General features: G+C 55.8%; 5 protein-coding genes across 5 annotated transcripts; 3 read left to right on the top strand and 2 right to left on the bottom strand.

Annotated features, from left to right (window-relative positions):
• Positions 1-673: 673 nt before the first annotated feature.
• Positions 674-1,942, top strand: INS49_002664 (uncharacterized protein; the record flags this gene model as incomplete). The annotated part of the gene is made up of 3 exons (XM_043163471.1): positions 674-750; positions 820-1,646; positions 1,743-1,942. 3 exons carry the CDS (start codon positions 674-676, stop codon positions 1,940-1,942), a joined length of 1,104 nt encoding a protein of 367 aa, XP_043031977.1.
• A 1,831-nt stretch (positions 1,943-3,773) lies between these two features.
• INS49_002663 (uncharacterized protein) lies at positions 3,774-4,701 on the top strand (the record flags this gene model as incomplete). The annotated part of the gene is made up of 2 exons (XM_043163470.1): positions 3,774-4,185; positions 4,481-4,701. The coding sequence occupies 2 exons, from the start codon at positions 3,774-3,776 to the stop codon at positions 4,699-4,701; spliced, it is 633 nt and encodes a 210-aa protein (XP_043031976.1).
• A 3,730-nt stretch (positions 4,702-8,431) lies between these two features.
• On the bottom strand, positions 8,432-9,146 carry INS49_002662 (uncharacterized protein; the record flags this gene model as incomplete). The annotated part of the gene is made up of 3 exons (XM_043163469.1): positions 8,432-8,565; positions 8,684-8,935; positions 8,999-9,146. 3 exons carry the CDS (start codon positions 9,144-9,146, stop codon positions 8,432-8,434), a joined length of 534 nt encoding a protein of 177 aa, XP_043031975.1.
• A 5,825-nt stretch (positions 9,147-14,971) lies between these two features.
• On the bottom strand, positions 14,972-16,624 carry INS49_002661 (uncharacterized protein; the record flags this gene model as incomplete). The annotated part of the gene is made up of 4 exons (XM_043163468.1): positions 14,972-15,151; positions 15,213-15,507; positions 15,573-16,388; positions 16,521-16,624. 4 exons carry the CDS (start codon positions 16,622-16,624, stop codon positions 14,972-14,974), a joined length of 1,395 nt encoding a protein of 464 aa, XP_043031974.1.
• Positions 16,625-24,833: 8,209 nt separating this feature from the next.
• Positions 24,834-25,445, top strand: INS49_002660 (uncharacterized protein; the record flags this gene model as incomplete). Its single annotated transcript, XM_043163467.1, has 2 exons — positions 24,834-25,082; positions 25,146-25,445. The coding sequence occupies 2 exons, from the start codon at positions 24,834-24,836 to the stop codon at positions 25,443-25,445; spliced, it is 549 nt and encodes a 182-aa protein (XP_043031973.1).
• Positions 25,446-26,547: the final 1,102 nt, after the last annotated feature.

The raw sequence follows: 26,547 nt of genomic DNA, 5'->3' as shown, positions 1-26,547 counted from the left end.
TCTGCACCAAGCTTGCCTTCAGCCTCGCTCGAGCAGACAGTCGTCACAGGCCAGGGTGGAAGGGTCCAGCCCCGGGGCCCAGAAGCTGCGAGCGACCAACCAGAGCCGGGAACGCCGACCCCACCTAGCGCGCTCCACCCCGGCTCTGGACGTTGAGATATGATGTATTGCCATGTGGTGTACGTCTCCCGGGAAGGGCGCACCAGCTCGGGTGAGGCGTTCAACAGATGCGCCTTTGTTCTCTGGGAGTTGACAGTTTCATCGCGGCTTAGGTCGCGCGCGCAAAACGAAACATGGCTTGGACCATTCTGCTGGGAACCCTTTGTCTGGCGCTGGTCCAGCAGTGCTTTGAGCCTGCTCTGCGTCTGCCTCCCGGTTGAAAGGGCTCCTGGGAGCCAAACCGAGGCGCGCAACGAGAAAGGAGAAAGAAGAGATAAAAATGGAATGATGGCCGTCACCATTTGTGTCCAGAAAGTCTCGCCATCTATCCTGTACTTTCGTACGTCGTGTCACATACGTCGCAGATCCAGAATTTCAGCAACATCCAATCTGCCAAAGTTGGCTCCTGGCCTGTTGTCACCCACCTTCCCTCGTTTCATTTGAAGATTATACGATCCCCCAGCCGTGGATTTCTTTCTCTTTTTTGTCCTTCTGCGCGCCCAGAATCATGATCATGGATGCCCCGAGTCGCAACCGGCCCAGTCTCGAAATCAAAACGGACTACGCAGGACCTGTCGAGACGCACCTGCGGTCAGCCTTCCGCAGACATCGGAGCCCCTTACCCTCCGCAACACCAATCACAGCGAAGCCCCTTCCCAGTCCCATACAGCCCTCGACCCCTGGCTATGATGTGTCTATGAGGCAGCATGAGAGAGCCATGGTAGAGCGCCTCGACTCCCGGGGCGGATTGAGCAGGTCACTGTCTCCCGTCGCAGAGCAGTCGATGTCAGCGAGGGTCAACCTGCTGACAATGGAGAGTCCAATGCGGTCAAGGACACCGGTATTTCCTCCCACAGCGCCCAACACGCCAATGCTGGCCTCTCCATCGACGCATAGGCGGCAGAGCATGGCGCAGGAGGCCAGGTCGATACTGTTGTCGGGCATGTCCCCATCACAAGCCAGCAGCGTGGGTGCCGTGGCCAACAGGAAGCTCTCAGCGCCGGCCGAGGTTATCCAGAAGCAACAGAGGCCGACCATGGCACTCCTCGATCCAGGCATGCTCCATGCCTGGGGCCATGTGTATCTTGGTGATCTCACCAAGGCGGACGTCCTTGTGGCGCCGGCCGCCCTGCGCCGCCTGAGTGGGACCGAGCAGCCTGACAGCGCCGGCGAGCGCAACGGCCACTCAGATCGCATCGCCATCAGGGCTCGCGTGCGACCCAAGGGGAGGGAGCGCAAGCCGTTCCTGATTGAGCGAAGCTTAGACATGAGCGTGCTGAGGGCCGTGGTGACTTCAGCAGCCACGCCTGTGCGCTCGCCACGCCGCCAGGCGGTAGCCCCTTTGTCCCCCGACACCGTCAGCTCTCCACGCCTACCAGCATCGCCCCTAGCCGCGAGCCGGCGCCGGTCTTCCGTGACCTCGTCCAGTCCGCTGTCGTCTCGGGCCAGCCATCAGCAAAGGGGCGGCTCGAGGGAGATGCCAATCCGTAAGTCAGAATTCGGCCATCTCCGGCCCGCGCAGGAACGGTCCTATTGTTTTGTGTTTGTGCCTGTACGCCGGTGCTAACAAACGTTTGGTTTAGATCTCCCTTATGCTCGGACCTACCTGCCAGCATTAGCAGCTCTCATGCTCTCGGGCCATGTCAAGACTGGCGACACGATAGACCTGCCGATGCCCCATCCAGAAGCCTGGACTCAGACCGTGGCCTACTCGTACACTGGCAGGGGCGAGCTGACTGAGGCAATAAAGCAGAACATCTTACACCTGGGAGGAGCGGTGTAGATGGGTTATGCCTTGACGATATCTGATGATGTTGATGGTGGTAATGTGTGTAATGCTTGGGATGATTGATGTAAAGGACCCTTAATTTTCTTTCTTCCATATGTCTATATTTCTTCATACTGCTGAGTGCTTGCACACTCTTCTTGGCAATTATATGGCCGCAACCAAAGCACATAGAACGCAATGGTAATTACGTTCACACGAAAGGTTTTTGCTTGGACCGACCTTGTTTTGACTCGTGTAGAGGGGAAAGACGACAGAAGGACGGGCTTCCCCATGAGCAGACACTGACCCAGAGCAATTGGTGGTACAAAGAGCTGCGTGGACGGCGGAGGGAGTGCCGGAGCGTTTGACGCGCTGATACGTAGAAGAAGCCCGAGCTTGAGCTACACGATCTAGAGCAACATGCTCAGAATGAGGTGGCGTCCAGATGAAGGTGGAATGTGCGTGCATGGGCTGCTTGTCAATTTTGTAGCTCCTTCCCTGCCTGCCATGCAAGGGGGAGGAAGGGAAGGGGCGGCCCGTCTGTAATTAGCATGTGCTGCGGCTGTCACGGCCTGGGCACTCTCCGTCACCCTCGAGCCAACAGGTCAGGTCAGACAACATCTCACTGCCTTCAAAGTCGTTTCGACCACCATTGAGTCGCCGAGCAACACGTAGCACATGGCATGGCAGTCACCGTGACTTACCATGTGTGGCCTGGCCTCTGCCCAACTGACAACGAAACCCAAAGAACAACGGAGATTTCCTTGTGGGATCGGGCACCAACGCCAATACTGCAAGCCGGCCGGGGATTACGCGACAGGTATCTGTCGTCGTGTGTGGACTTGTGCAGAGCCAGCAGCTACTGACCTCAAGTCGATACTCGCTTTGGCACCAGGGCTTGCGCTTGTTGTTGCATCTGTGTGTTGTCTGTCCCGCGCGGTCTAGAACCCAACAAAGCAAAGTCGGCCATCACCACTCACCAGCCCGTTTGCGGCCTCCAGCAAATAAGGTTTCGCTGTCGTTTCCCATCAACAAACAAACAGCCCGCCACAGAGGCAACCTGCATTCAGCTGCCGTGTGACGGCGAGGTATCAGTGAGTCAGTTCCCACCCGAAGTATGCCCAAGTACCCACCTGTTCCCGAAGGCCCGCACGGAAGGGGCCCAGACCTTTTTTCCGTCGTAGCTATCCAAATCTCCTAATAAGGTGCTGATCGGCACTGACTACGACGACAGATATTCTCTTCCCTTCCACGCACGTCGCTTGACCCCAGCATGCTGGCAACTGCACTTGCCCAACGCGTTCTTTGAGAATAAGAGCGCCTTGCTTCTCCCAGCACGGCAGAATCTCGAGGCCTCCACGACCCTCTTTCCTCAACGCCACGAACGGACCAGTCCCTCCTACAGAGTATTGGACACGGAGATTTTTCCAGAAAGAGCGAGGACTGTCGTTCTGTCTCTGCAATCGACTACCTGTGAGGTCAATAATTTCGGCCTCACCGACTGCCCGTCACCCTGACGCGGGGTATAAAACCCATCTCCGATATCTTGGGCGAAGCCATTCGTCGGAACGAAGGTGGCTACTGCGGCTTTCCCACTTCTGCCAGGAGACCTGTTACGATCCCGGACCTCAATCGATAGGAAATTTTCGTCCAGAGCCTACAGCCAGATATCACCCGGTCAACCAAGGAATCGTCCACAGGTGAAAGGACCCCGACGCAACCTGTTCTTGTCGAGGAGCACAATCGACCACTTCCATGGTCATCACGTACCAGAAATTTTTCATCCGAGGTTACCTTCAACTAACACAAGCCACTGACCGCCGCGTCGGAAAGCAGCGTCGTCACGATGGAAGCTCAACCGATCATACTTCTCAATGGCTGGCCAGGGGTGGGAAAAGACACGGTTGCGGAGACACTCAGCCTTCTGATCGGTGACAACAAAGCATCATTGTTGGATTGGGGAAAGGGTCGAGGCGAGAGCTTTCAGCCCATACCTGATGACGATGAAGTGGCACAAAAGGCTCAACGGGACGCATGCCTTGCTGATCAAGTCGAACATCCATCAACGTTCAGCAAGATGGTCATATGCACAGACTGCCTGCCAGACACGCCACTGGGGATGCGACTTGCTCGGGACTTCGAGGTCGTCGCGAAGAGGACCAACCGTTTATTGATCCCAATCTATCTGGAGTGTCAGGTGGAAGAAAACATGCGGAGATTACAGGAGGCGGAGAGAAGGGTTAGTCTGAAGGACAAGAGTAAGTTTGGACCCTCGTTCAGTCTACGTTGCACAACCTCCAAGCCTCCGGCACCCTGCGGCGACCCATCCGAGTGTTTCATCGAGACGGGAAGAACTCCATGTCGATCGATGAGTGCTACAGTGGGATGGTCACGGGTACGCATTCGAACACCAACATGCCCGTCGCCGTGACCAGGTAGTCGAGTGTCTCAAAACCTACCAAGGAGTGACCTGACGGGTGGCCCTCGCCGTGACAGTGACTGTTATGTTCTACCTCAGGTCGGCCCTAATATACTAATATAATATCACAACAGTTCGAAGCCCTAACGAGGCCAAGACGGTCAGATCCGATGGAGGCAGCCTGTTCATCTTCAAGGCACGAGAAGGCCTGAGCATCAACATCACCAAGATGCTACCACATGAAGCAGCCCTGAAGATATTGTCATACATCAGAGATCTGATCGATCGTCGGAACGAAGAGCTGGTCAATGAGGAGACGACGCCGTTGGAGGCGAGCGAGCCGGCGTGGGGTTGAATGGCGACGACATGGATGAAGTCCGTTCAAGGCTGGAACTACGGAAAGAAGTCACGAGTACCCTCTACATGGCCTCACCCCTTGGCGAGGTTGGCTAGAACGGGCGCATGATAGAAGGACGACGAGCACAAGAGGATGGCGTCTCGGAAGGAGAGAAGGCCGATTTGATATGATACCCCAATTGCTTTGGTATTCTGGAGATCTGGTTCGTGGAAATAAGGCTGGCAGTGCCATGCATACTCTATTCTCTCCCTGAAGTTCACATGTTCTTGGCGCCGGCAGAAGGAAGTTGTATGACTCTGTCGCCAATGCACCTAGCAGTAGCTGCGCGATGCATCTTGACCAAGCACAAAGACGCGTCACAGCAGTCTTCTGGGCCAGCTAGGTTCTTGACACTGCTCTACTGTACAAACCTGAGACGCAGTACCTCCCCGCAGCGTTCTCCACATACCAATATATGTGAGGGAGACCTCTGTCACCAACCATTTCACATGTCGCTGCTGCAGCTGCCACTCCGTCCTGTCTTGCCTGACTCGCCAGTGACAGCCGCCTTCGCAGCCCGGAGGGATCGGGTTGCGGCTCTTCACACACCCAGAAGAGGAGCACATGCTGGGGAACGGGCACATGTGGCTGACGTTCCATCCGCCCTCCCTCTCGACTCGTCAGGGCCGCCGGTTCGTGGGCACCGCACACTGGTGATCTCCTGCCCGGTGGCCATCTCGGAGATCCCGGGAGCTTGGATCTTGCTGGGCCCGTTGTCCTGGGTGTGAATATGCTGTGGAAGGATGCCGCGGGGTCGGGAAGGGGTGGTAAGGGCAAAGGGAAAAAGACAGAAGCAATATAAGCAGGGGGTTTGTGTTCCAGATACGCGAGGCCTCTGATGAAGAGAAAATACTACCCATCGGGTAAATTTTTTCTTCTCTTTTCTTTTTCTTCTTCTGCGGAAGGAAGCCCGTGTCCATTCAGAGACGAGACAACCACATCATCGATGCCTCGACTCAGTCCGGTTGCCATCGACTAGTTCGTAGTTCGTAGTCTGTTCGGGCATGCCGGACACCCTCCCCATGTTATGGCCGGCACACACATATCACACACAACGCATCAGCACATACGTTGATCAGTCAGACGAAATGGGTGTAAGATGATTTGCCAATTATCCCCTCCCCCATGTCTTACAGGTAGCCTGCCACATCCACACACACCACCACCACCAGGCCTCAGGCTAGGCTTCTTCGTCCAAACTACTGCAGTGCGTGCGTGAGTGTGTGTCTGTGTAAGAAACAAGGTTCGGCTGGGCAAAAGGTAAAATCACAGAAGAAGCAAAATCGAAAAGACTGGAACAGGAGCCCAGGCCACGCCCCGTCGGCAAATCCAGTAGCTTGGGACGGGATCAGCAACCCAGTTTGGGTGTGTTACTCAACATTCAACCGGGTGTTTTGCTTCTGCTATCTCGATCTTGAGCAAGAATCAAGAGTTGTTGAAGGAGAAAGACCAAGCAAACGCGGCACAAACCGAGCGGAACCCTCTCGCCCTCGTCGTTCCCCCTCCCCTCCACATCGCCCTCGAGCATCGTCATATCCCCCGGTTGCTGGGCCGCCCGGGGGGCATCGCCGGAGACCCGCATTGTGCTGCTGGTTTGTCAAGATCGGAGGTTTTGAGCGACGATGATGACACCAGGCCCGCTCTGCTGGTCTGGTTCTCTCCCACCCCCCCCCCTCCTCTCTCTCGCTGGATACCCTATGCAGATTGTTCGAGCCCACCAGATCGCAGACTGGTGGGGAAAAAAATACTGAAAGAGACGCAGACACAACACACACACATATCCAGCAAACCACCAACACCACCACCCCATCTCCACGGCGCAAGGGCCGGGGTCGCTTCATGGGGGGGGGGGGGGGTTTCGCGATGCAAGCAATACCTACTACACTACTGTGTGCATAGCTTGACTTCCTATACTAGGTACATGGGGTACATGCTGTACCTCTTCCCACTTCCTGACTGAAGCCATCGTCTGAGCGTACATGTCCCATCCGTCAGCGCACACCCCCCTCCCCATGCTGGCGCCGCTGGGCCTACTCCCCCCGTGGGCGCTGACAGGAAAAAGATACCTCAGAGGTACTCAGGACGGAGCTGACATGCCAAAGGAAGAAATCCTTGCTTGGATACTACGTGACTTGCAGTGCCTGGGAGATACCAGATTACCCATCGTGGGGTCACCCATGACCAGGGAGGGGGGGTTGGATGGGTGGTGGGTAGCTTACTTAAGGGGGGGACAGGAATTGGTAAGTGGTGGTGGGCTGGCCTGGCTGGCTTTGGTCGTCGCAGCAGAGCCAAGGCATGCCGGAAATGGAAAACCCCCCGGCCCAGTACCGTTTGTGGTCTTATCACCCTGTCTTATAGCGAAAGGAGGGACGGTGTTGAAGATCCGGCACCGAGGCCCGGGGTAGAGCCTTGCTTGCTTGCCCTTTTTCTGCCTGCGTGTGTGCGCTTGATGGGGCTGGGTCTTTATTTTTGTGCGGATCCGCCGCATCCCGCATCGACATTGTACATACGGCCCAACACACTCACGCGCGACGCAACGCACAAGTCCGCCAGTCAGATGCGTGTTGGGGGAGGACATGAGATTGCGACGCTGATCGTGATGATTGATGGTGTCACGGCTTGCCCTATTGGAGCAGGCACGTCCGTTTTCCGTAGGCTGAAAACTGTCCTCTAACCTCGTGGTGCGCTGTATGGTGGAGGATTTCTATCTGGCCTGTGGAGGGGCGATGCTCATTGCTGGCTATGCTACCGATCTGCGTTTGTCTTTTCTGTATTCCACCCTCTGGCGGTGGTCTGGTTCCGATATTGAAGCACCGAAACTTTTTAGAAGCGGATGCAGGTTCCACTGCAGGCTGGCCCGCCGGCGTCCAAGTACCGTGGGAAGAAAAAGCAAAAACACCTTGGGGGTGAGCTGGGTGGTTTCAGATGGCAGTTCGCATGAGTCCACGTTTGTGGCTACATATGTCGAGGCCTGGCCTCCGTGATGGTGTCGACTTCATTTGTCTAGCTGATGACAGCGCCGGCACCAAGAATGCAATTCTGGCTGGACTCGACCTCCGGACCGCCGGGCTGTTCACGTTAGCCTGCGAGCCGGCCGTCGTGGTTGCTGACAGCCTGCACACTGGTGGAGATTCGAGATGACCGTTGTGCTTCTGGCTTGAGGTCCAGATCCAACCAATATCGATCGACAGCGTGCAGCATTAGCAACAGAGGCGACGATCCCGCTAATCTGGGTTCGGAAGGCGTTTCGGCCCGGGTTGACGGATGGGAATACTGCTGGGCTGCTGGGCCTTAATAATTTCTAATTTATTTGGTCTGCCAAAGTCATAATTATGCAGGTGCAAGTGGACGATGGTTTCATCTTCTGCACAGCTCACGCGTGCGAGTTGTCCTGCAGTTGTGCGTGCTGCACAAAAGACTACTGGAGTCTGCATAGTACTGTAAATACGCACACAGTGATCATCGACATTAGACTATCCAGTAGTCTAGTGCCTGGGGCCCGGGACGCGGAAGACACGGCAGCTCATCAGCATCACGACATCAGACGGGGTTCCTCCGTTCCCGATGCAACGGCCTCATCTCGTTAATCCCATCGGCCAGCACACAACGCACACTGCGCCCCGTCGCGTTGCGACTGAGACATTTTGCAGAGGCTAGACGTGCTCCAGTAGGCCTACGGAACAGCGGCCTATGCATTGGGGACCCGTTTGCCCCGTCCGTGGCTACGTGAGCCGGCCGGGTCTCTCTCGCGTTCGGTATCGAGGATGCTCAATTTGGGATCGAGGAGGATCCGCTTCTCCATCTTGATCATCGCCAACTCGTCTGCAATCGATGTCTTGGTGGGCTCCAGGGACCCAGGGCGCCCCCACCTGCGAGCCAGGCAGCCAGGGTTTTCCTCATTGCTTCACTCTCCCAGCCAGCCAGCACACAACACACGTACTGTGCCATTGAATTGATGGCCCGCAGCCGTGCTGGGATGGCACGGTGCGAGTAATGCCGCGGCCGACCTCGCAGATCTCGGGTGCTTGACGCTTGACAAGAAGGTCCAGGTCAAGGCCCAGGTCAAGGCCCAGGTCAAGGCCCAGGTCCAGGTCGAGGTCCAGCCCCCGGCTCCAGCCCCAGCCCACGTTGACATGAGAGACGTTCAGAGGTTCGAGAGAGCGAAAGAGAGAGGGAGAGCCCCGGCGATCGTCTGAGGTCGGTGGATCGGATCGGGCAGTGACCCAAGCTTTGAGTTTTTTTTAATCCCGCTCACCCGTCCTCTCCCGCCCAGCCCAGGCCCGGCGCGCAGGCCCTCCTCTGAACTGCCGCCGCAAATCAAACAGCGTGTCGCTGTCCCGGGCCCCCCTTGGTGATTGCTGACCATTGATGATGATGCTGCGTTGCTGGTCGGCCGCCAGCATTCGGGCAATCGGCCCACGGGCTCGGCACTTGCCAGAGCACGGCATCCCATTCCTGCCTCTGCACCGTCCATTTGTGTCATCACATTGTCGTTCGATGAATGATGTGACCACCATGACTCGGCCGCGGCTTTGCCAGGAAGTGCGTAGCAGGAGCGTAACAACAGAGTCCTGCTCAGAAGGGCGCTGCATCGCGGTATCGTAGCATCGAGCTTTTAGACTTGCCGCTCCCAATGTCAAGGGCTTCCTGGCGAGATGAGATCGCCAAGCACTGCTTTGTGGGGTCGCGTTTGGAAGGAGCTGACATACTGACTCTCGTGCCGTCGCTCCCAGTCCGGAAAATGACTCTCCAGGCATGGCAGGTCTAAGCACCTGCTCAACCATCGATCCCGTCTCCCAACCCCGCAGCCGTGAGTGGACGCACACATCGCGAGGGTGAAACAGCACAACATAATGCAAGAAGGACGTCGTCCTCGCCTGGGCGGCTTGACGACGTCAGGGCCGATGCCAGTCATGGCCTGTCCCGGGAGGCGCTGACTCTCGATCCCATGTGGCCATCCGAGACACTCATTGGCCCTCTCCCGAGCCAGCCGCCAGCCCGTGGCTCCAACGAGGCCCCAACAAGGCCCCAACAAGGTCCCTATCTCTCTCCTCATCTGCCTCTGGGAGCCAGCCATTCAATCCTACGGACCATACGAGAGCTAAGGGACATCGAACCTACAGCGGCCAAGTGCCTCCTCCAAGCGTGCTCCTCCGGGCTCAGGAACAGCAGCATTCCCGGTCCGAGCTAGCCAGGCCACCGTGTGTATCCGCGCTGTGCTTCCCATCAAGGAGCTATCTACGGGGCAGGGCAGGCTAGAGCAATGCGTTCCGCAGTCCAAGATGGAGCGCACATCTTCAAATCCCACCTTGCCGACCATGGCATTGGGCAGATGCAGGTCCAAGCCAAAGCAGTCAAGCGCGGGAGGGCTAGACATGCATGCTGGACTATGCAGCAGGTCCACCCAGTGTGGGACAGTCTGGCCCAGACTTGTACATGGGAGGGGTGAGCCTATCGCTCGAGCTCGAGAGGGAGGCGCTACAACCCCACACTGCGATGGAGCATGTGGGTTCCTCAAATTCTGGTCACTCAACCTCACTGGCAACTGCTCTGGTGGTGCTTGCTCCTCTCCCGGCCAGAGCAGGCTGTTGTCTGTTGGCTCATTGTCGGGGTATCTCAACATGACCGGTCATGAGGAGCCTCCTGCTCAGCTGAGCCGAGGGGTGATGCCACTTTTTCCGTCGAGGAGGAGCTCCGGGGCCTGGCCTGACCTGAGCTGGCCTGACTCCCGGCCGTCGTCACTCGTGCCAGCTCCAGCTCCCAGCTCCAGCTCCGGCTCCAGAAAATCCTTGCGTGGATCACGACAGCGTCTCGGGCACCAGCAGGAACCCATCATCCTTGGAGGGAGGGGGGTCTCCCGGTCAGACAAGACAGCCAGCCGTCCTGCTGGGTTGCACCCAGGAAGCCCCAGCCAATCTTGAGATCGTCAAGATGGATCTAGCAGCGATCCCCAGTCCAGCATCATAATTGGTTAGGCGCCTGTCGCGACAGCTGCGGAGCCCGGTGCTGAGGATCCTTTTTCGCGCGGGAATCCACAAACTCGCCCCCATGGTTGCGTAGTGTACCAGCAGCAGTACTGCAGCAAATGCAATGCCAACAACATCCGACAACCCCCTTCAAAGGTAACTAGGTAGCTGTTGGGAAGGTTCCGTGTGAGGGAAACATCGAGCCATCCTACAGTACCTGCCAGCCAGCCAGCCATAAGGGCGCGTGCCTCATCAAGACACGGAGGATCCTGAGACACCAAGAGCAGGCAAGCGAAGGAACATGTCATGCCAGTAAGACATCTCGAGCATGGTGGTCGACGATGAGGCTCGGGTATCCTTGCGCCATCCCAAGACACTGTCTCGCCTTACGTGATGACTACCATGCATCCATCCATCCCAATCTTTCATTGCCATACGATACCACCACCGTGGCAAGATTCGTGCCACATGCGGGAGCCTCGTGATTCGATTTTTTTTCCTATGTTCTCAGCCATGTTCTACTCCTTGTCATACACGTGGATACAGACAATGCATTGTCCGTGTCAAGCCGCGTGGTGGCGAAGAGAGGTTGAAAACTTCGCCATGCAAAGAACCAAGAACATGGGCACATGTATTTCGAATGGCTGCTGACTTGGGTGTCGGAACTTCTCCAAAGCGGCGAACTCGAGCCGACCTTACTCGAGTCCCGGCGCATCCACCACGGCTGTACTAGGTGGTCGGGACTGTCATCACCCGTCATAGCCTGTACGTCTTTTTCACTGGTATCAATGCATGCAATCCAGTGACAGGGAAAAAGTAAGTACAAGTCCCAGATCGATGTACATGATACATATATACATGCCCTTGTACATATGCGACCTGCAGACGGCAACCAAGAAGCTAGCTAGAAAAGAAATCAACGGTCGAAAGAGCCACTTTCTATGGCATGCAAGTATCTACAGAGATGCTAAAAGCTCCTCCTCCGGGAAAGAAGAGCCGACCTTATCCAACATCTACACATGACATGAAAAGAGAGAAAGAGGCAAGGAAAAAGTACCACAATAGGATAGAAAAGGGAAGGAGTGTGACACCTGCCTGAGGGGCCCAGAACGGCCGGGCGGCCATTCGCCAATCACGAGTGCATCCCAATGATCGTAATCTTGCATCTTGGATCCCACTCTGGGAGGGGACATCCCATCTGCAGCCATTTTCGAAGGGGGTACCACTCTTTACTATTGACCCAGGTAGGCTCAATGCGCCGGCGCCCACAAGCCTTTTTCGACCGGAAACACACAGACACACACACAGACAGCGACACACAGACACACACCCCTCCCGACAGCAAGACCCCGTGGACCCCTCGCCTCCCCCTCCCTACCTTCCGTCCCGTTGCTCGTCCGATGGTTATTGTGGGAACGCACGGATGTGGTCAAGACTGGGTAGGTACTGTACTGTGCTGTAAGCGAGTAGGCCCAAGCCCAATGTGCTGGATTGTGCGTAGCCTTTCCCTTGTTGGTCGAACTGTGCCCCTCCGAGGTGTCAGATGCGGCCGTTGCCTGCTGCTCCTGCTGCTACTGTCTAGCCCGCCCGTTGCGCAACTTGGGGTCATGGCCCTGCGGGCGATATTCCTGAACCGGAACTGTTGTGCAGATTAGCTCTGAAAAAAAAAAAAAAAGATAGATGTCAGATATCAGATATCAGACAGGTAGGTAAGGTGGCCTTTTTGTTGGTCCAGAGTGTGTGAACGTGAACGCGCTGTGTGGTCAGCAAGAAAACCTGGCGATGGGACATGCTGCAAAGAACCAAGTTCCCGGCCCCCGGGAGGTGGGAGGGGGCGTGAGGGTATCGGCCCGGGGGGGGGGGGAAGTGAGGGCGAGGCTCTGGGTAAGTACCTTCACAGCAGCGAGGAATTACAGTACATGTTTTACATGCCCATTGCCTGCTACCTTACCCCCCGATTTTCAGATGTCAGAGGATGATGGGGTGCAACAAGCAGAAGGGAGAATAGGCAAATCCACTTAGCCCAAGAGCTCCCCTTCCCCCCCCCCCTCCTTCCAACCCACCCACACCCACCACCCTAGACCAGCCATCCAGCCCTCCTGCGGGGAAACGTCATCGTAGCCCGTCAAGTCAAGAGAGCCCTGCATTTTGCGCAAGAGATGTGTGTCTGTGTGTGTGTGTGTGTGCGCGCGCGCACCCATGATCGAATCTGCCGGTTCGCGACTTTGACTATTCTGGCTCTCCTCGTATGGCGGGTCTCACCCGCGCGCAGTGCTGACATGTCAGGCTGGTTCTTCAGCAGGGCAGCCACGGTAGCTGGCCAACAATAACAAATACAACAACAACGGAAAGAACCTCCGGGCGCGGTGTTGGTCGTGTGTGATCACTAGCAGTGTGTGTGTGTGAATAAATCACACACACTCACACTCACACTTTCCCACTCTCGGGCAAACCCCGGCAGCTTATCACTCGCCTTATATGGGCTGAAAGGAAGGAGAAGAAGGTTATTCGCATGCAGCGCTGCATGCGGGCGGCGGCGGGAGGGTGACGCCCTTCTAGAATGTCTTGGGGTGGTGGTGGGAGCAGAATCCACCGAACACGCCCTGTCTATTCCTGTCCGTCAAACCCTTAACATTACATAGCCGTGCTGATCCGGACCCCGGATTCTCCTAATCCTCATGTGTGCCTCATGGGTGGTTTCCGGGCCCTGTCTGTCTGTCCTGTGGTGGTTGTGTTTTTGCTTTTTCTTTTCATTTTCCTCCCTCCCCCTCCCTCCTTCGCGTGTGCGGGAGCGATCTGACGGCAGGAGCTCCCGCAGGCCTGTCATTCGCGAATCGCAGGCCACCCTCACGGGCCCCGGGTGTGGCTGGTTGTATACCCTCCGTGGAGATCCGGTTGGATGGGCTGGCTGATGTGCATTTGTGCGCGCGAGGCCAGAAATGGGTGTGGTGGTGGTGGTGTGTGTGTGTGTGTCTCATATGTGTGCGTGTGGGTTGGTGCGCCCGTTGACGTGTGATGTGGTGCGTCCCTCCGCCCTGTTGTGTAACAGGCCCACCCGGCCCTCGCGAGGTGCGGTGCGGGAAGCTGGGATGTTTCCAAGCCTTGGGGTTATGTGATTTTCTTTTTTCTTTCTTTTTTTCGGGCTGTGCGATCTGACCTGTCTCGAACCTTACCGAACTGGTGGGAAGGAAACAAGACCCCATGTAGGTTTGTAGGACCCTCCTGTCAGCTCTCACACTTGCTCGCTTCAATCTGTATTGTACTTGGGTGGCTTGCGTCTCCCGTCTGCGCCATGTGCATTGTCCTTCACAATACGAGGCACATCTGACATCTCCCGTTGCCGATCCGGACGAATAGATTCTGAGGGTCTGGGCAACCTCAAAAATATCCCATCTCATGTGGGTGGACGGATTTGGAATGCAGAACTGGTAGCTTCGTGTTCAGCCCAGATCGCAAATGAGACAAGGTATCAGCATTTCTAGGGCCCCAAAAGTATTAGGTAGTCAAAGTGTATTTCGTTTCCAAGTCTATCTTCTGCCAGCCACAGTATGCCTCAAAGTACGCATCTCTATGTTTGTCTTGCAGAGGAAAGCACAGCGCCGCGCCAAGTCTTCTGGTGCGCTAAATGCCAGTAGGGAGTTAAACCAGGAAAGCAATAGTTCCAACCTGCGCCGGCAAACCCGACAAAACCTCCTCCCAAGAATCAAAAAAATCATCTTGTTTTGTCCCTCCCCGCCCTTGGTCCCCTTTTGAATCCTTAGCCGGCGAGTCGTAATCGGCGGTCCACCTGCTGAACCCCTCGTTATAGGACCTCCGCATACCCTTTTTTCTTTTCTGGCCCGGACTTTTTGTTTTTGAAAGTGGGGAGAAGCTGACGAGAGGGCGGAAACAAGAACCGGAAAATCAAATAATACCGTCCGTCCTAAACATGTACAAGGCCTCCGACGGCTTGCTTATCCCAGCTTGGCGGAATAAAGCGCCGCCTACAAAACAGGCATGCCCGCAGACTGTAGCAGTGGTCGTGGAGAGTGCTGTCGAACCTCAAAAAACCGCCAACGCCGTAATAGTAGTAGTAGTAGTAGTAGTAGTTGTAGTAATTCTTGTTCTCATGGCCGTGAAATCATCAAGTCATTCCATCTCAACCGCATGCGGAGGGGCTGGAGATCTGCCAACCCGTCGCACCGAGGCTGTGCCGTGGCTCAGGACAGGTCCTCGAGTCGTGTCTGAGCACGCAGGAAGCACAAATCTGTTCTCGAGCTCGCTCAGTCGACGTCGTGCATCACTGGCTTTTCGTACCGGGACGGCAGTGTCATGCGGCGCTGAGTGACGTAGCGCACGAGCTCGCCCTTCCCGTTTGGTGTGCTCATGCTCAGGCTTCGCTGGGGTCGCATAAGACGCTGTCGATCGTGGACATCTCCATCTGCTCGGCTACCCCATGACGTCTGCGGTACTCTAGGTTAGTACCGGTCTTGTCGATTAAACTCTTGGAGGGAAAATCCATACCATGTTGAGAGTGGCGAGGGCATAAAGCTTGATGAGGCCATGAAAATATCCGAAAAGGATCGAGACCGGCAGGAACATGATATCGCTGGGGTTTCTCATGAAGAGACCCACAAGCTTGACGACCTTGGTAAAACCGAACACGAAGATGATCTGGGCCCAGAAGGCATACTGGCGGCTCGTAGCATCCCAGTTCGCGGTTGCCTTCCAAAGTGAGAAAATGATGAACGGGTCCATCACGAAAGCCAAAGAGGTGAAGGTGGCGATGTGCAGCGCATATGTGCACCAGAGTTGTTGGCTGTGACAGGGTAAGTTAGTACGTAATCCTGCAGAAGCGCCAAGCCACGCCGGGAGATGACTTACCTCCACACATAACGCTCAATCACAAGGCTGGTCCAGTTACTGCGCCAGTTGCTTCGTGCCCATCGGGAGCACTGGTACAAGAACTTCATTCCATTCTCCAAAGTTGTCTCGAGCTCGCACTCCCGCTCGTACTGGATCCAGGTCTTCCACTGGTGGCTGACTAGCCATCGGGTCACAAAGTTATCGTCGTCGGCGTTAAGAATGTAGTGGCGCCACTTCTCACGCTGGAAACCATCGAGAAACTCAGCGCTCTGCAAGATTTCAGACCTGTAGGCCCCAGTGCGTCCGGACATGCAAGACGTGCCCCCATCGATGTTGTGGGTAGCGGAGATCTCGAAGTTGCGGCGCTCGATGTAGGCAGCTCCTAGCCAGTTAAAAATCCTTGTCTTCAGGTCGGCATTCCATTCGCGACGGACACGCTGGCACGTTCCGACGCCACCAATCTTTGGATCTTCAAAAGGTGCCAGGAGCCAAGGCATCAAGGTCTTGGGCCACTCGACATCGTCGTCTGCCATGATCGTGATACGAGTCCGGACTTGCGGTAGCGCGGCGCAGACTTGCAGACGCTTGTTTGCAATTTGTGTGAACAGAACCCGAATCCGGGGGTGGTTCAGCGAGTCGGCAAGCTTTTTCAGGGCATCATGCTTGGCGGCGGTTGTGATGAGAATGAGCTCATACGGCTGGCAGGCCAAGATGCTCTGGAGGGAGGGACGGAGCTCTTCCATACGGTTGTGGATTGTAGGGATCACCACGGTCACATCATCCGGTGTAAAACTGGGCTTTTCCGGGATGGGTTTCGACTTGTAGGTCCAGTGGCTGTAGCAGTGGACGAGTAGACGCAGATACCGGTGTACCCTGGATGCTTATCAGCAAAGGTGCTGCAAGGAGATAACACAGCCTCGGGCCGGAGCTGGAGTATGAGTTATTCCCGGAGCAACAGAGACTTACCAGCAAACAATGAAGACCCAAGCCCAGAGAGTTGTTGAGTACCAAATCGAGGAGAAATCGAAGGCCCCAAGGGAGCTCCACAAGGAAGCTGTCAAGGGGATCATGATGTGGGTATCAAGCGAGGCACTGGGTGCTGTCGAGTTCGCCATTACTGGTAGAGAGGTGCTGGTGGTCACAGCGGGGTTGCTCCAGCGGATCTTTCGAACGTGAAGCTGGGAGCAGGGGCGATTTGTGTTGAATTCCAATGGGGTTCGTTCCAACCAGGCCTGGTTGGAGAGGCCGCAGGAACAATCACCCTGGAAATGGGCAGTTCAGGGTTGATGGAGCTGCTTGGCTGGGAACTTGTGCACAAGGTCCCCGCTGCTTGTCTCGAAGGCGTTTCTCCTTCTACGGCAATTTTGTGATTGCAGACAAGAATTGCTCAAATCTTGTGGCTCTTTAGAATCTCGACGCGGTGTTACCACACCTGGGAGACTGGCACAGATATGACGGAGCGGGGGGTTGGTGGCGAGTCGAGCGCTTCGGGGAGAACGGGTGCCCACGGAGCTGCAGGACTGCGTTCAACAACCTGTCAACGGCGCTTGTGCTTGTACAGAGCCGTGTGAGCTCTCGTCAGTGAGACAGACAAAGCTGGCTCATCTACACCCTCGAAGTCTTTTTCCTCTTTGGGGGCGGAAAATCAATTGGTGTGCAACGAACGACTTCGGATGAAGGACTGGGCATCGAGCACCACTAAAGCCCCTGACAGCAACCGGTGGAGGAGAGGGTAATGTACAAGTAGGAGACGGGAGAGCAGAACGTTATGACAAATCCATGGTACAGACCAATTGGGCCCAAAGAGCAAAGACAGAAAATAAAGAAATAAGTTGGAAAAGCAAAACGTCCTCGATTAGACATGGGAAGCGGATGGGGACTGAAGAGATATATAGTCAGTGGTGCCGGACGGGAGATGGACGGCCGAGGAGACTTCCTGGGGTTGTTCCCAGAGCGGGCACGATTGCAGGGAACATGGACAGATTTGCTCCGAGCTTGCAAGTGAGGAGAAGCGCCATAACAAGGAAGTAGTGTGAACGATGTGTTTACGAGGATAGACATGCCCACAACTGGGGCAATACGCGGCCAAGGTCCAGAGTACAATTTGTCGAACGCAGCGTCGAGACCGTGCAGATGGAAAAAAAAGGCGCGAGAAACAGAGGGACCAGTAGGGATGGTACGTACAGTGCTGATCCAGCAATGGATGCAGGCGCTTGCAAGGGGGCCCTCTCTAGACTGCTTCCGGCCTAGGGGTCCTCCCTGAGGGTGTGGGTGGCAGTGGTGAGGGGTGTCATTCCAAGATCCACCGGGCCTGCTTTCAAGGTCCCATAGGGGCCATCACAACCTCGATGCGGTTGGGTGGGAGAGGGGCGTGTATCATGAGAACACACAGTGAGAGAGGGCCAGGGTACATGAGCTTGACAAAGTACCTGCGGGCGAGGGTGGTGGGGACCTCGAAGCTTCAAGGATAGGGATGCTCCTGTACAGCTGTATATGGGGCGATGACCAGCCCCCTGAATCCCGGCCTACCCACCTCGTTCGCTCAGCGAGATGCGGAGTCGAAAACCCACTCGTTGGAAAGGCCCAGACACCGGAGAAGGGGACGGACTTGACACTCCATTCGCTGCCAGGCTTGGGCGTGCGTCTCGAGCCTCAGGAAACGCAGCGTTATGATGTGATACATGCCCCAAACACGGACTCTGCAAAGGCACAACAAGCATACCAGCCCCATCTCAATGTGGATTCTAGTCCCTGCCGGCCGCCAAGGCTCATGCCATCGAGCTCAGGCCGACATGGATCAGCAAGCCACTGCTTTGTGCCGGAAGGCTTCTTTGCGCAAATGCTGCCAGCTTATAGAACATAGCAAGTGCCCCTCATTGCACAGTAGGGTCTTGAGGTGAGCCTTGCCTGCCAGCAATGCGGGCGGATGGCCGGCCATGTCTGTCACAACGCCTGTGTTCGGAGCAGGGAGGCAGGCGATCAGGTGCACAGGCTTCACAATCAGTTGTGAGCTCCGGCTTCTGAGGACAAATGCCACCCCAGCCGAGGCAGGCAACCGCCGTAAGTATCCCAATGGACAGGGTGTCTGGCCGGGAACTTTTGGTATTATTAGTCGGCTGCACTGACCTGGCCTGCTTGACTGGCTCGTTCTGCGGTGCTGGTATACATAACAACAGGCCACTCTGTGAGATGATTCGGGGATTGCAGGGAGCCGGGGGGCTTGAAGGCTGGAGATAGCACCACAAATGAGCCTTGCCTGCTTGGTATCCTGAGATGCGAGCCGAAAAAAGAGGCACCTTCTCGACTTAGGCAAGCTCGGGGGTTGCAGGCGATATCTGCTGGCGTTTGTCACAGAAGATCATTGAATGATGGGGGTAGGAATTTGGGCGGTTATTTCCAAGGTTGTGACTGCTCACCAACGGAACCATGGAATGATGCTACTGTCGGAATCCCCACAAGTAATAGTAGAGTGGCCCACTTTGGCCTGGGACGAATCCATGGGTGGTGATAGGTGACGCTTCGAGGACCCTTGATGGCCATTGCAGAAGCGCGGATGCAGCGAAATAACGTAGGTACCTCAGGAAGTCGACACGAGGCTCGCTGAAAAGGAAGGTGGGGATACCAGGACAGTGCTGCATGTGAATTAACAGCCCGCCTCTCTCGACTGATGGCGGCTGAGTGAGCGAGGCGGCTGAATGACGGACATTGGATCTAGGGCTGGAGTTGGGAAAGCACTGGCTCTGCATGTAGGCAGATTTGCTTTTCCTCCAGATCGCGTCCGAGAAAGGGAGTGCCTACCGTCGGGACGGACGGACCTCAAGCTGGTCCCAGCTCGCGAATCCCGAGAAGACCCTGGAGTCTGCCGTACCGAGAAGAGTACTCAGAAGGTACTTTGGGGGCCGCTCCCACCACATTACTGTTCAGATCCGCGGATGATTGCCTTGCGGCGATTGCACCATCAGCACCCAGAGAGGAGCCCTAAGCACGAAGTCTTTTCTTACTCCAGGGTGAGATGTGCGGATGCAGCAGTTTAGAGGAAGACGCCCTTTGCCATGCCTTGGGAGTCCGAATTGGGCATTGGAGCTCCGTCGCTGGCGAATATCTTTGTGTGGTCCAGGCCAGGCGGATACGCGACGGTGATGCAGGTACGGCGTCAGTACCAATTGAAATGCCCTACCAGGGCAAAATTTAGATTCGGGACGTCAGGTCTCGGCTCAACGCTCGTTGAGGAAGTCCCACGGCTCATCCAAGCCCGTGATTCCGCTGCAGGGTCGGTCGTAATAAGACTCAGCATGTGACATGTAATTAATGTGCCCAGGAAGCAGTCTTGTTATCCTCGTTGGCAATATCGCTAGGAATCGAGATGGACCCAGCCACTGGAGTGCCAAATTTCGTAAACTGTGCCTCTGGTGATACATCATTCATGCTCGGTAACTAGGAGCCTGATGTGTGTGTGAACGCGTATATGTGTGTGATCATTGCCCCATTCTTGTCGGCTTGTCGGTCCCGACACACACACAGTAATTGTTGATGCGTTGCCATTCTGCTTCGAGCACCAGAGAGAGCGAACCATGGTATGTCGTTGAAGAGATTGTGGCTTGCCGCCACTACCGGCGCGAGCACAAAGATGTCTCAGCGCACAGACACGATGCCGGTTTGTACAGTACTTGTGTACTCGAACGTCGTTGCCTATTGCTCACAATGCAATGTGATTGTCATGATGGGCACGCGCTGACGGCCTACCGAAGAAGCGCAGCTGGCGTACAGGGGCAGTCCCATGACTTTGCACAAGAGAGCCTGGCTGTGCGCGGCTGTCATGCTACTGCTGTAAGCCTCGTGATGTGACGGCAGTCGGGCGCAGGTTCCTTGGAGGCGCAAGCCCGAGCTGTTGTGACCACAGTAACACAAAGCGATGACTGTCGTGACGTCTTGGCGCCTCGTCCACAGCCCACCTCGGCCGGCGAGGCCATTGGCAACGAGTACCGTCTGGACGGATGCCACGGGCGTGTCCATGTGTGCCAACACACGAGACACGGCTCGAAAGCTCGTGGACTAGCCAGTGTATCTGACAACCAGGCAGAGGAATTGACCTGTTCTTCGCGAGCCGGGGTCCATGAAGGTCGCACGCAAGGTTCTGTTGATTTCAGTTGGAGATCGACTCGATCAACGCCTTCTTTTTTAGTACAGTCCAACTAGTGTAGCTGGTCACGGATGGTTCATCAGCAAAGTGCAGCCACACATTCTTTGAATCCAGCTAGCGGGGATGCTGGAGCTGCAGCTCACTCGTTTTGGCAATCAGAGCAGATCGCAAACAGGGTAGATCCTTACATCCCAAGGGCATGGGTGTCTGCTGGAGCCGTGCCATACGTACCTAGTCGACCTCGGTATGGCAAGTACAGCACCTCAGTACATGCTTGTACGTGGGCTACATCCACGCCGGCGCTGGCCATGGTGCACGATTCGCACCCCGAGGAGTCGCCATAGGCCGAAACGTTCCTGCCAACGTTCGCATCAAGCGGCCGTTGGTTCCAGCGATGGATATCGATGATGGATGGACCGGGTGGAGGACATCTGGGACCGAAAGTGGTCGGGGCTCCTGCGTGCCTACTGCCGTGCTGTGGACTCCATTTCTCGAGGACATCAAGCTATGGATTCCAGGTCATGGTCAGGGTACCAACGGGCCCAGCCAACGTTGGGAGGAGGGTGCTCCGCCCGTTGAGATGGAGACTCATCATGAATTGATCATCATCATCATTCAATGTCTGTGGGCCACTGTGGGGTCACCCAGCAAACGGGAAGACAACGTTGGAGCGCAGTCGGGCCCAGTTGAATGCTCCTGCCACTCCTGCGCCTGCCTAGAAGATCCCCGACGACCCGGCCGGATAGGTACCTCGCTTGGTGCTGTTCAATCGTGAGCAGTCCAGGTATATACCTAGGTAGGTAGGCAGGTAGTTTATCATGCAGCAGATTTCTGCGTACATGGCAGACTAAACATTGACGTGATAGGCGTGCAGTCCGTGCTGGGCGTGCAATCGCGACCTTGCACCTTCCTGGCTGCAATCCGCACACCCACCTGCCTTGCCTTGACGTGCTGTCACCCGCGTATCCTACACACGGCACACACACACACACACACACATTGTTCAAACACCGTAGGCTTGATCAATGTCATTGTCATCATCATCGCCGCCCGCTGCCACCACCACCAGCACCGGCTTGCAGTAAACTGAATGTGCCGGCATCCAGCATAGCCAATGACAGACACGTGGCAGGCGAGTCGAGCCACCTCCCAATTTTCCGAGGACGCTGCCGCGGACGGTTTGCTGCTCTCGTGCCCAGATGCGAGTCATTCGCTCCGATCTGTATCCGCCCACTCATACAGCCACACTTCATTCATTAGACATCTTTCGGCCTTGTGTCGCATGCATTATTATCCATGATCAACGCAGTCCTTCTGCAGGTTCGTACGCCAAGCTGCCTGGAGCTCAAGCTCGCCCGCCCAACCCCCCTCTACGCCTGAGAAACGAAGCCAAAGGATCGAGGCCTGCGTCTACCACGAGCCAGCTCAACCTTCTCCTTCGTCCGCGGCTGAAGACTGCATCGTGATATTTTGCTCCCGTCGTTCCCGGTCCCCGCCACTATCGCCCGTTCTTGTCCTTTGCAAATCGGTCACACTACGACAATTCTCTGTCCGCAACAGGTGGCACGACACGCATTGGCGAGGTTCCTCTCGACGCCCTGGCGGGTGACACGACACTAGCCCGGCTTACGGAGTCGAAACTGTCCTCCGTGAACCTCATCAGCCAAGGGCAACGAGCCGCCTGTGGGCTCGAGAAGCACCTTCGAGCCCATTGACGCTGGCTGGACCTGCATACGAATGCAAGCCCGCACGTCACGGGCTGGGTCCGACAACTCTGCCCTCTGTTTCGCCGGGACTTACATCTGGGAACCTGGCACGAGAGGATCCCCAGGCCTGCAAATGAACAGCTATCAACAGTTTATATTCCTTAGCCGCTGATTCCTCATTTGCGTGGCAAAGCCAGATCACCGATCTTCTTGCAGGCTAACAACTCGCAAGCTTCCTCCGTTACTCACGACGGCGCTGTTCCTCTCGGCAACGGCGTTGTTGGATCCCTATCTGTATCTGCGACAGGTCATTCGATGGTCAGCATTGAGTAGGGGGCGTTGCATCTCTGCAACCATGCAAAGAGCAATAGAGATCGGTTGTACCTTCCCTGGAGGCGGAGGATGCCGCCCCAGTCGGACCCTATCGGTGGCCTGGTGCGGACCTCTGTCTAGCTTCGTGGCGCCGTCCCTTTGGAGTCTATTCGCCAGCGAGCTCTTGACAATATTGGATCGACAGCCGGAGACTGATTTTACACCCCAGGCCTCGACACGAAGTCATTCTCCATGATCTGAAATTGCGGCAGAAGGTTAACCGAAACCGACCAAGTCATGATGCTGCAGTTCCAATCCGCGCCGATGACGCTGAAGGCTAAACACCGCCGCTCGCGCGCATAGGATACCAGAATTGTGAAGGTTATTGGATTGTGGCCATGACAGACTTGAACCATGTGACCCTGCCATGTCACTAGATGCAGGCCTGCAGCGCAGCAGTGTATGTCCCATCTTGAGCCTCTAACTCTGGCGACACTGGCAGAGGACGACTGCTGGAGCCGCTGCTCGAGCCGCCGCTCGAAGTCTCTTCACGAGTCTTATCTCTGTGCAGTCTGCGCGCCCAAGGTCTCCACGATTTAGGCGCTGCGGCCCTAGTCATTATCCGGAAGTGTTCGCCTCCACTCGCATGCACAAGAGAAAAGATTGTGCAGCAAAGTACCTCACATGTACCGTACCACAGTTTCTCGCGACTTGTCCTATACACTGTCTCGGGAAACGAGACCAAGTGGGCGAGGCAAGGTGCAGGCTGGTCTATTGTGTCTTTTCTCCCGTTTTGCCGTCACTGCATTTTTGTTGCGCGTGATGTTCCGGAGCCCCAATATACCTGTAGCGAGTCTGGCTCTCAGCCCGGCCCCGGTCGCGACTCTTGTAACAAAGTGGGTGAACTTTGGCTGCAGTGATCATCTCTGCCTGCCCACCACCTCCATCTCTGCAGGCTGCATCTCCAGGCGCAATGGAACCAAGCAAGTGCAATCCACAAGCGGGAGACAAGGGACGGGGAATGCGCGATGGCATATCCGTCCTGGAATAATGTAGCAACGCGTTGAAGCGAACCTCCACTCTGGTAAGGATCAAAATCCACACAGGAAATTTGTCCGGGGTGCGCAGCGGCTCAGTCTATTCCGCATTTCCTTCACAACCTTCCCAATTCCTTCAACAGGCCGGGTGACAATCTACCTTCCACCATTGGAAAACTGTCATGGGTGTGTTGATGCTGTGCCATGCATTGTATGGAAGAGCGCATCATCTTCGAGCATGCTCGAGTCGTTTCGCCAATGGCTCAGGGCTGATCTTGATCGCCGATACTCCAGTCACTCAAAGCTATGCCTGAGTTGCCTGGTCGGTGCCTCCAGAAGGAGGTGCAGCTTCACACCATCACACGCAAAAGTCCAAGTCCATCCATCTGAGATCACTGATCCCGCAAGGATAGAGGCATGTGGCCCTTGAGCTGAGTAACACGAAATTCGATAGTATACTGTACATCCAGGCCGACAGTCTTCCTGCACAAGGCGTGTATGCAGTGGGGGGGGGGGGGGGGGGGGCGTGTTCCAGCGCTTTTCCAATGCCAGCATGAAGTACTCACCACGTCTTAATCGCAGCAGGACTTGAAGAGCCATCCCATCTCGACCATCATGCTTCGTTCAAGTTCGACCGGAAAATCTACTGCGAAGACATGGGTCATAACGCTTGCGCATGTCTCTTGTCACTCGCTCTTCTGTGCGACTAGATCCTTTCCTTTCCCGTACAATATGTCACTTCAAATCCCCAGGTCGAAAGGTCCCTTTTAGGAAGGCAAGGCTCCCTGCACCTCGACCCCCGGATGCACTCCGTCCCCAGGCATACATCATAAGTGCATTAGCCAGAAGACGCAACGGAGATCTCTGCATGATCTACTGCAGTTCAATTTCTCAGCTTGCGCTCGAAACGGAGCAGCGCCATGACACGGGAACAGGTGGGACAAGAAGGATGTGAGGACCCGTTCACTCACCTGACGCGCTCGGTAGTCAGAGCTCCGTTCTGTCATGACCGGTTCTGCATGTCATGACGACGTCCACGTCGTTTCCGAGACCCTGGACCCCTGGCCGCCATTCAAATACGGCAATGTTTCTGCAACTCCGAGCCCAGCGTCCCGTCGCTCCCAAGCGATCTCTTTCCGCCTCTGAAGCGCCTTTGACCAAGCATCTTCGGACGCCACGGCTGGAGAATGCCTGCTTCGTCGGGAGGATCGCCTATTTGCAGGAATGGGAGCGCCTTGAGGGCCGCGACGTACTGCTGGTGTCGGCTGGACTGCGCCTTGCTTCCAGATGTATCAGGAAACTTAGAGACTCGGACACGTCGTCACCGGCTCGAGTAGCTGATACCTGCTCCCAGATCCGGGCTCCAAATTGGCTAATATCCCAATCATGGTCACAGATCACACGATTGCCTGCCCTGGCAGGCACTCTCGAAGATGGCACTGGCAAGCCTGGGCCCTGGCTCTCATCAAGAACGTTGCACAACGACCGTGCAGTCGGTTATCCTCTGGTCAAGAAGCTTGATACGGAGCGCCGACCGCTCCTCATATTGCGGCCGCAGCATCGTACGAGCACGGCAGACTGCTGCCTCATACACCAGCCTGGTCTATACGTGACGATAGGGCCGCAGCCTGGGCCATACCAGTTCTGGCGATCCATGGCCGCGGCCAGACCTCGGAGCTTCTCCCGGCGATTGTGATATCGCGGGCTCAGCACCTTCCAAGAGATTGACTGATCATGTTCTCTTCGCCAGCCTGCAGGGCGTGGCGCTCCCTTCGCTGTGGCCCCGACATGAGTCCGCTCAGTATAGTCCCAAGGACTATGGGACGGAGGCGAGGAGTGGGCGGGCCGATTGATACACCATGGGTGCTGTCAGACTTCTGACAATGGGTCTGGTTACGCCATGGTTGACGGTGACAGAGAGGAAGTCCCTATTCCACCATTCCATTACAGGAGGCGGGCCCAGGCCTCTCCTGAGTTGGTTTCCCCGAGAGAAATCTCGTCTCAGGCTCTCAGAGAAAAACGGAAGTGAGGAAGATTGCTGCCTTGCTGCAAGTCTCAGCTACCTACATCACCTTTTACTCCAGGGAGTGTTGACTTCCCAGAGTTGCTCCCGCGCTATACCGCTGTCGTCGCAAAAGCCTGACGCACAACGGCGCTTGTCGCCAGCTTCGACTCTTGCAGGACTTTGAAGACAGGAAAAGACCTCGTGGCTTACCTGCTGAAGCATGCTGCCGGCTGGTCAGATAAACACACAAGGACTGCGTGGATGATCATCTCCAGAGCGACGTGTACGGTGGTTGAGGATATCGTGAAGCGCTTGCTCTTTTGAAAATGGGGAACCTGATTGGGGGAGATCCATGGCAACAACGCAGACATGGAAAATATGTCGCGGACTCAAAAGACAGAACACCCTCTAGAGATACTCGGTGATATCACTAGAGGTTTGATGCCTCATTGGGTGGCTGGCCTTCCAAGGTTTCGTCAACACCCTGAACGCAGGACGTTGTTGTCTCCTTGGCCAACCTCAGGTCTCGGACGACTATCGTCGACATGCGAAGACATCATTCACACATCGTCCTTCACAGACTCGAAGAGTATTTAACCTGGCACGGGCTCATTCACGGGCCGTTCTGGCTTAAAGTCAGCACTGTGGTTTCATCGAGAATATGTTCGAATGAGGCTGTATGGTTCGCAATGCACCAGGATGCTCACAGAATTTCCAGGTGGATGTTATCCATATCAATCCCTCTCATCTCCCTGGAAATTGGCATGGGATTGAGCTTTACTGACAGGCTTCG

This window comes from Diaporthe citri (genome assembly GCF_014595645.1).
Source record: "Diaporthe citri strain NFHF-8-4 chromosome Unknown scaffold_1, whole genome shotgun sequence".
Lineage (NCBI taxonomy): Eukaryota > Fungi > Ascomycota > Sordariomycetes > Diaporthales > Diaporthaceae > Diaporthe > Diaporthe citri.
This window is presented reverse-complemented; position numbering and strand designations above follow the sequence as displayed.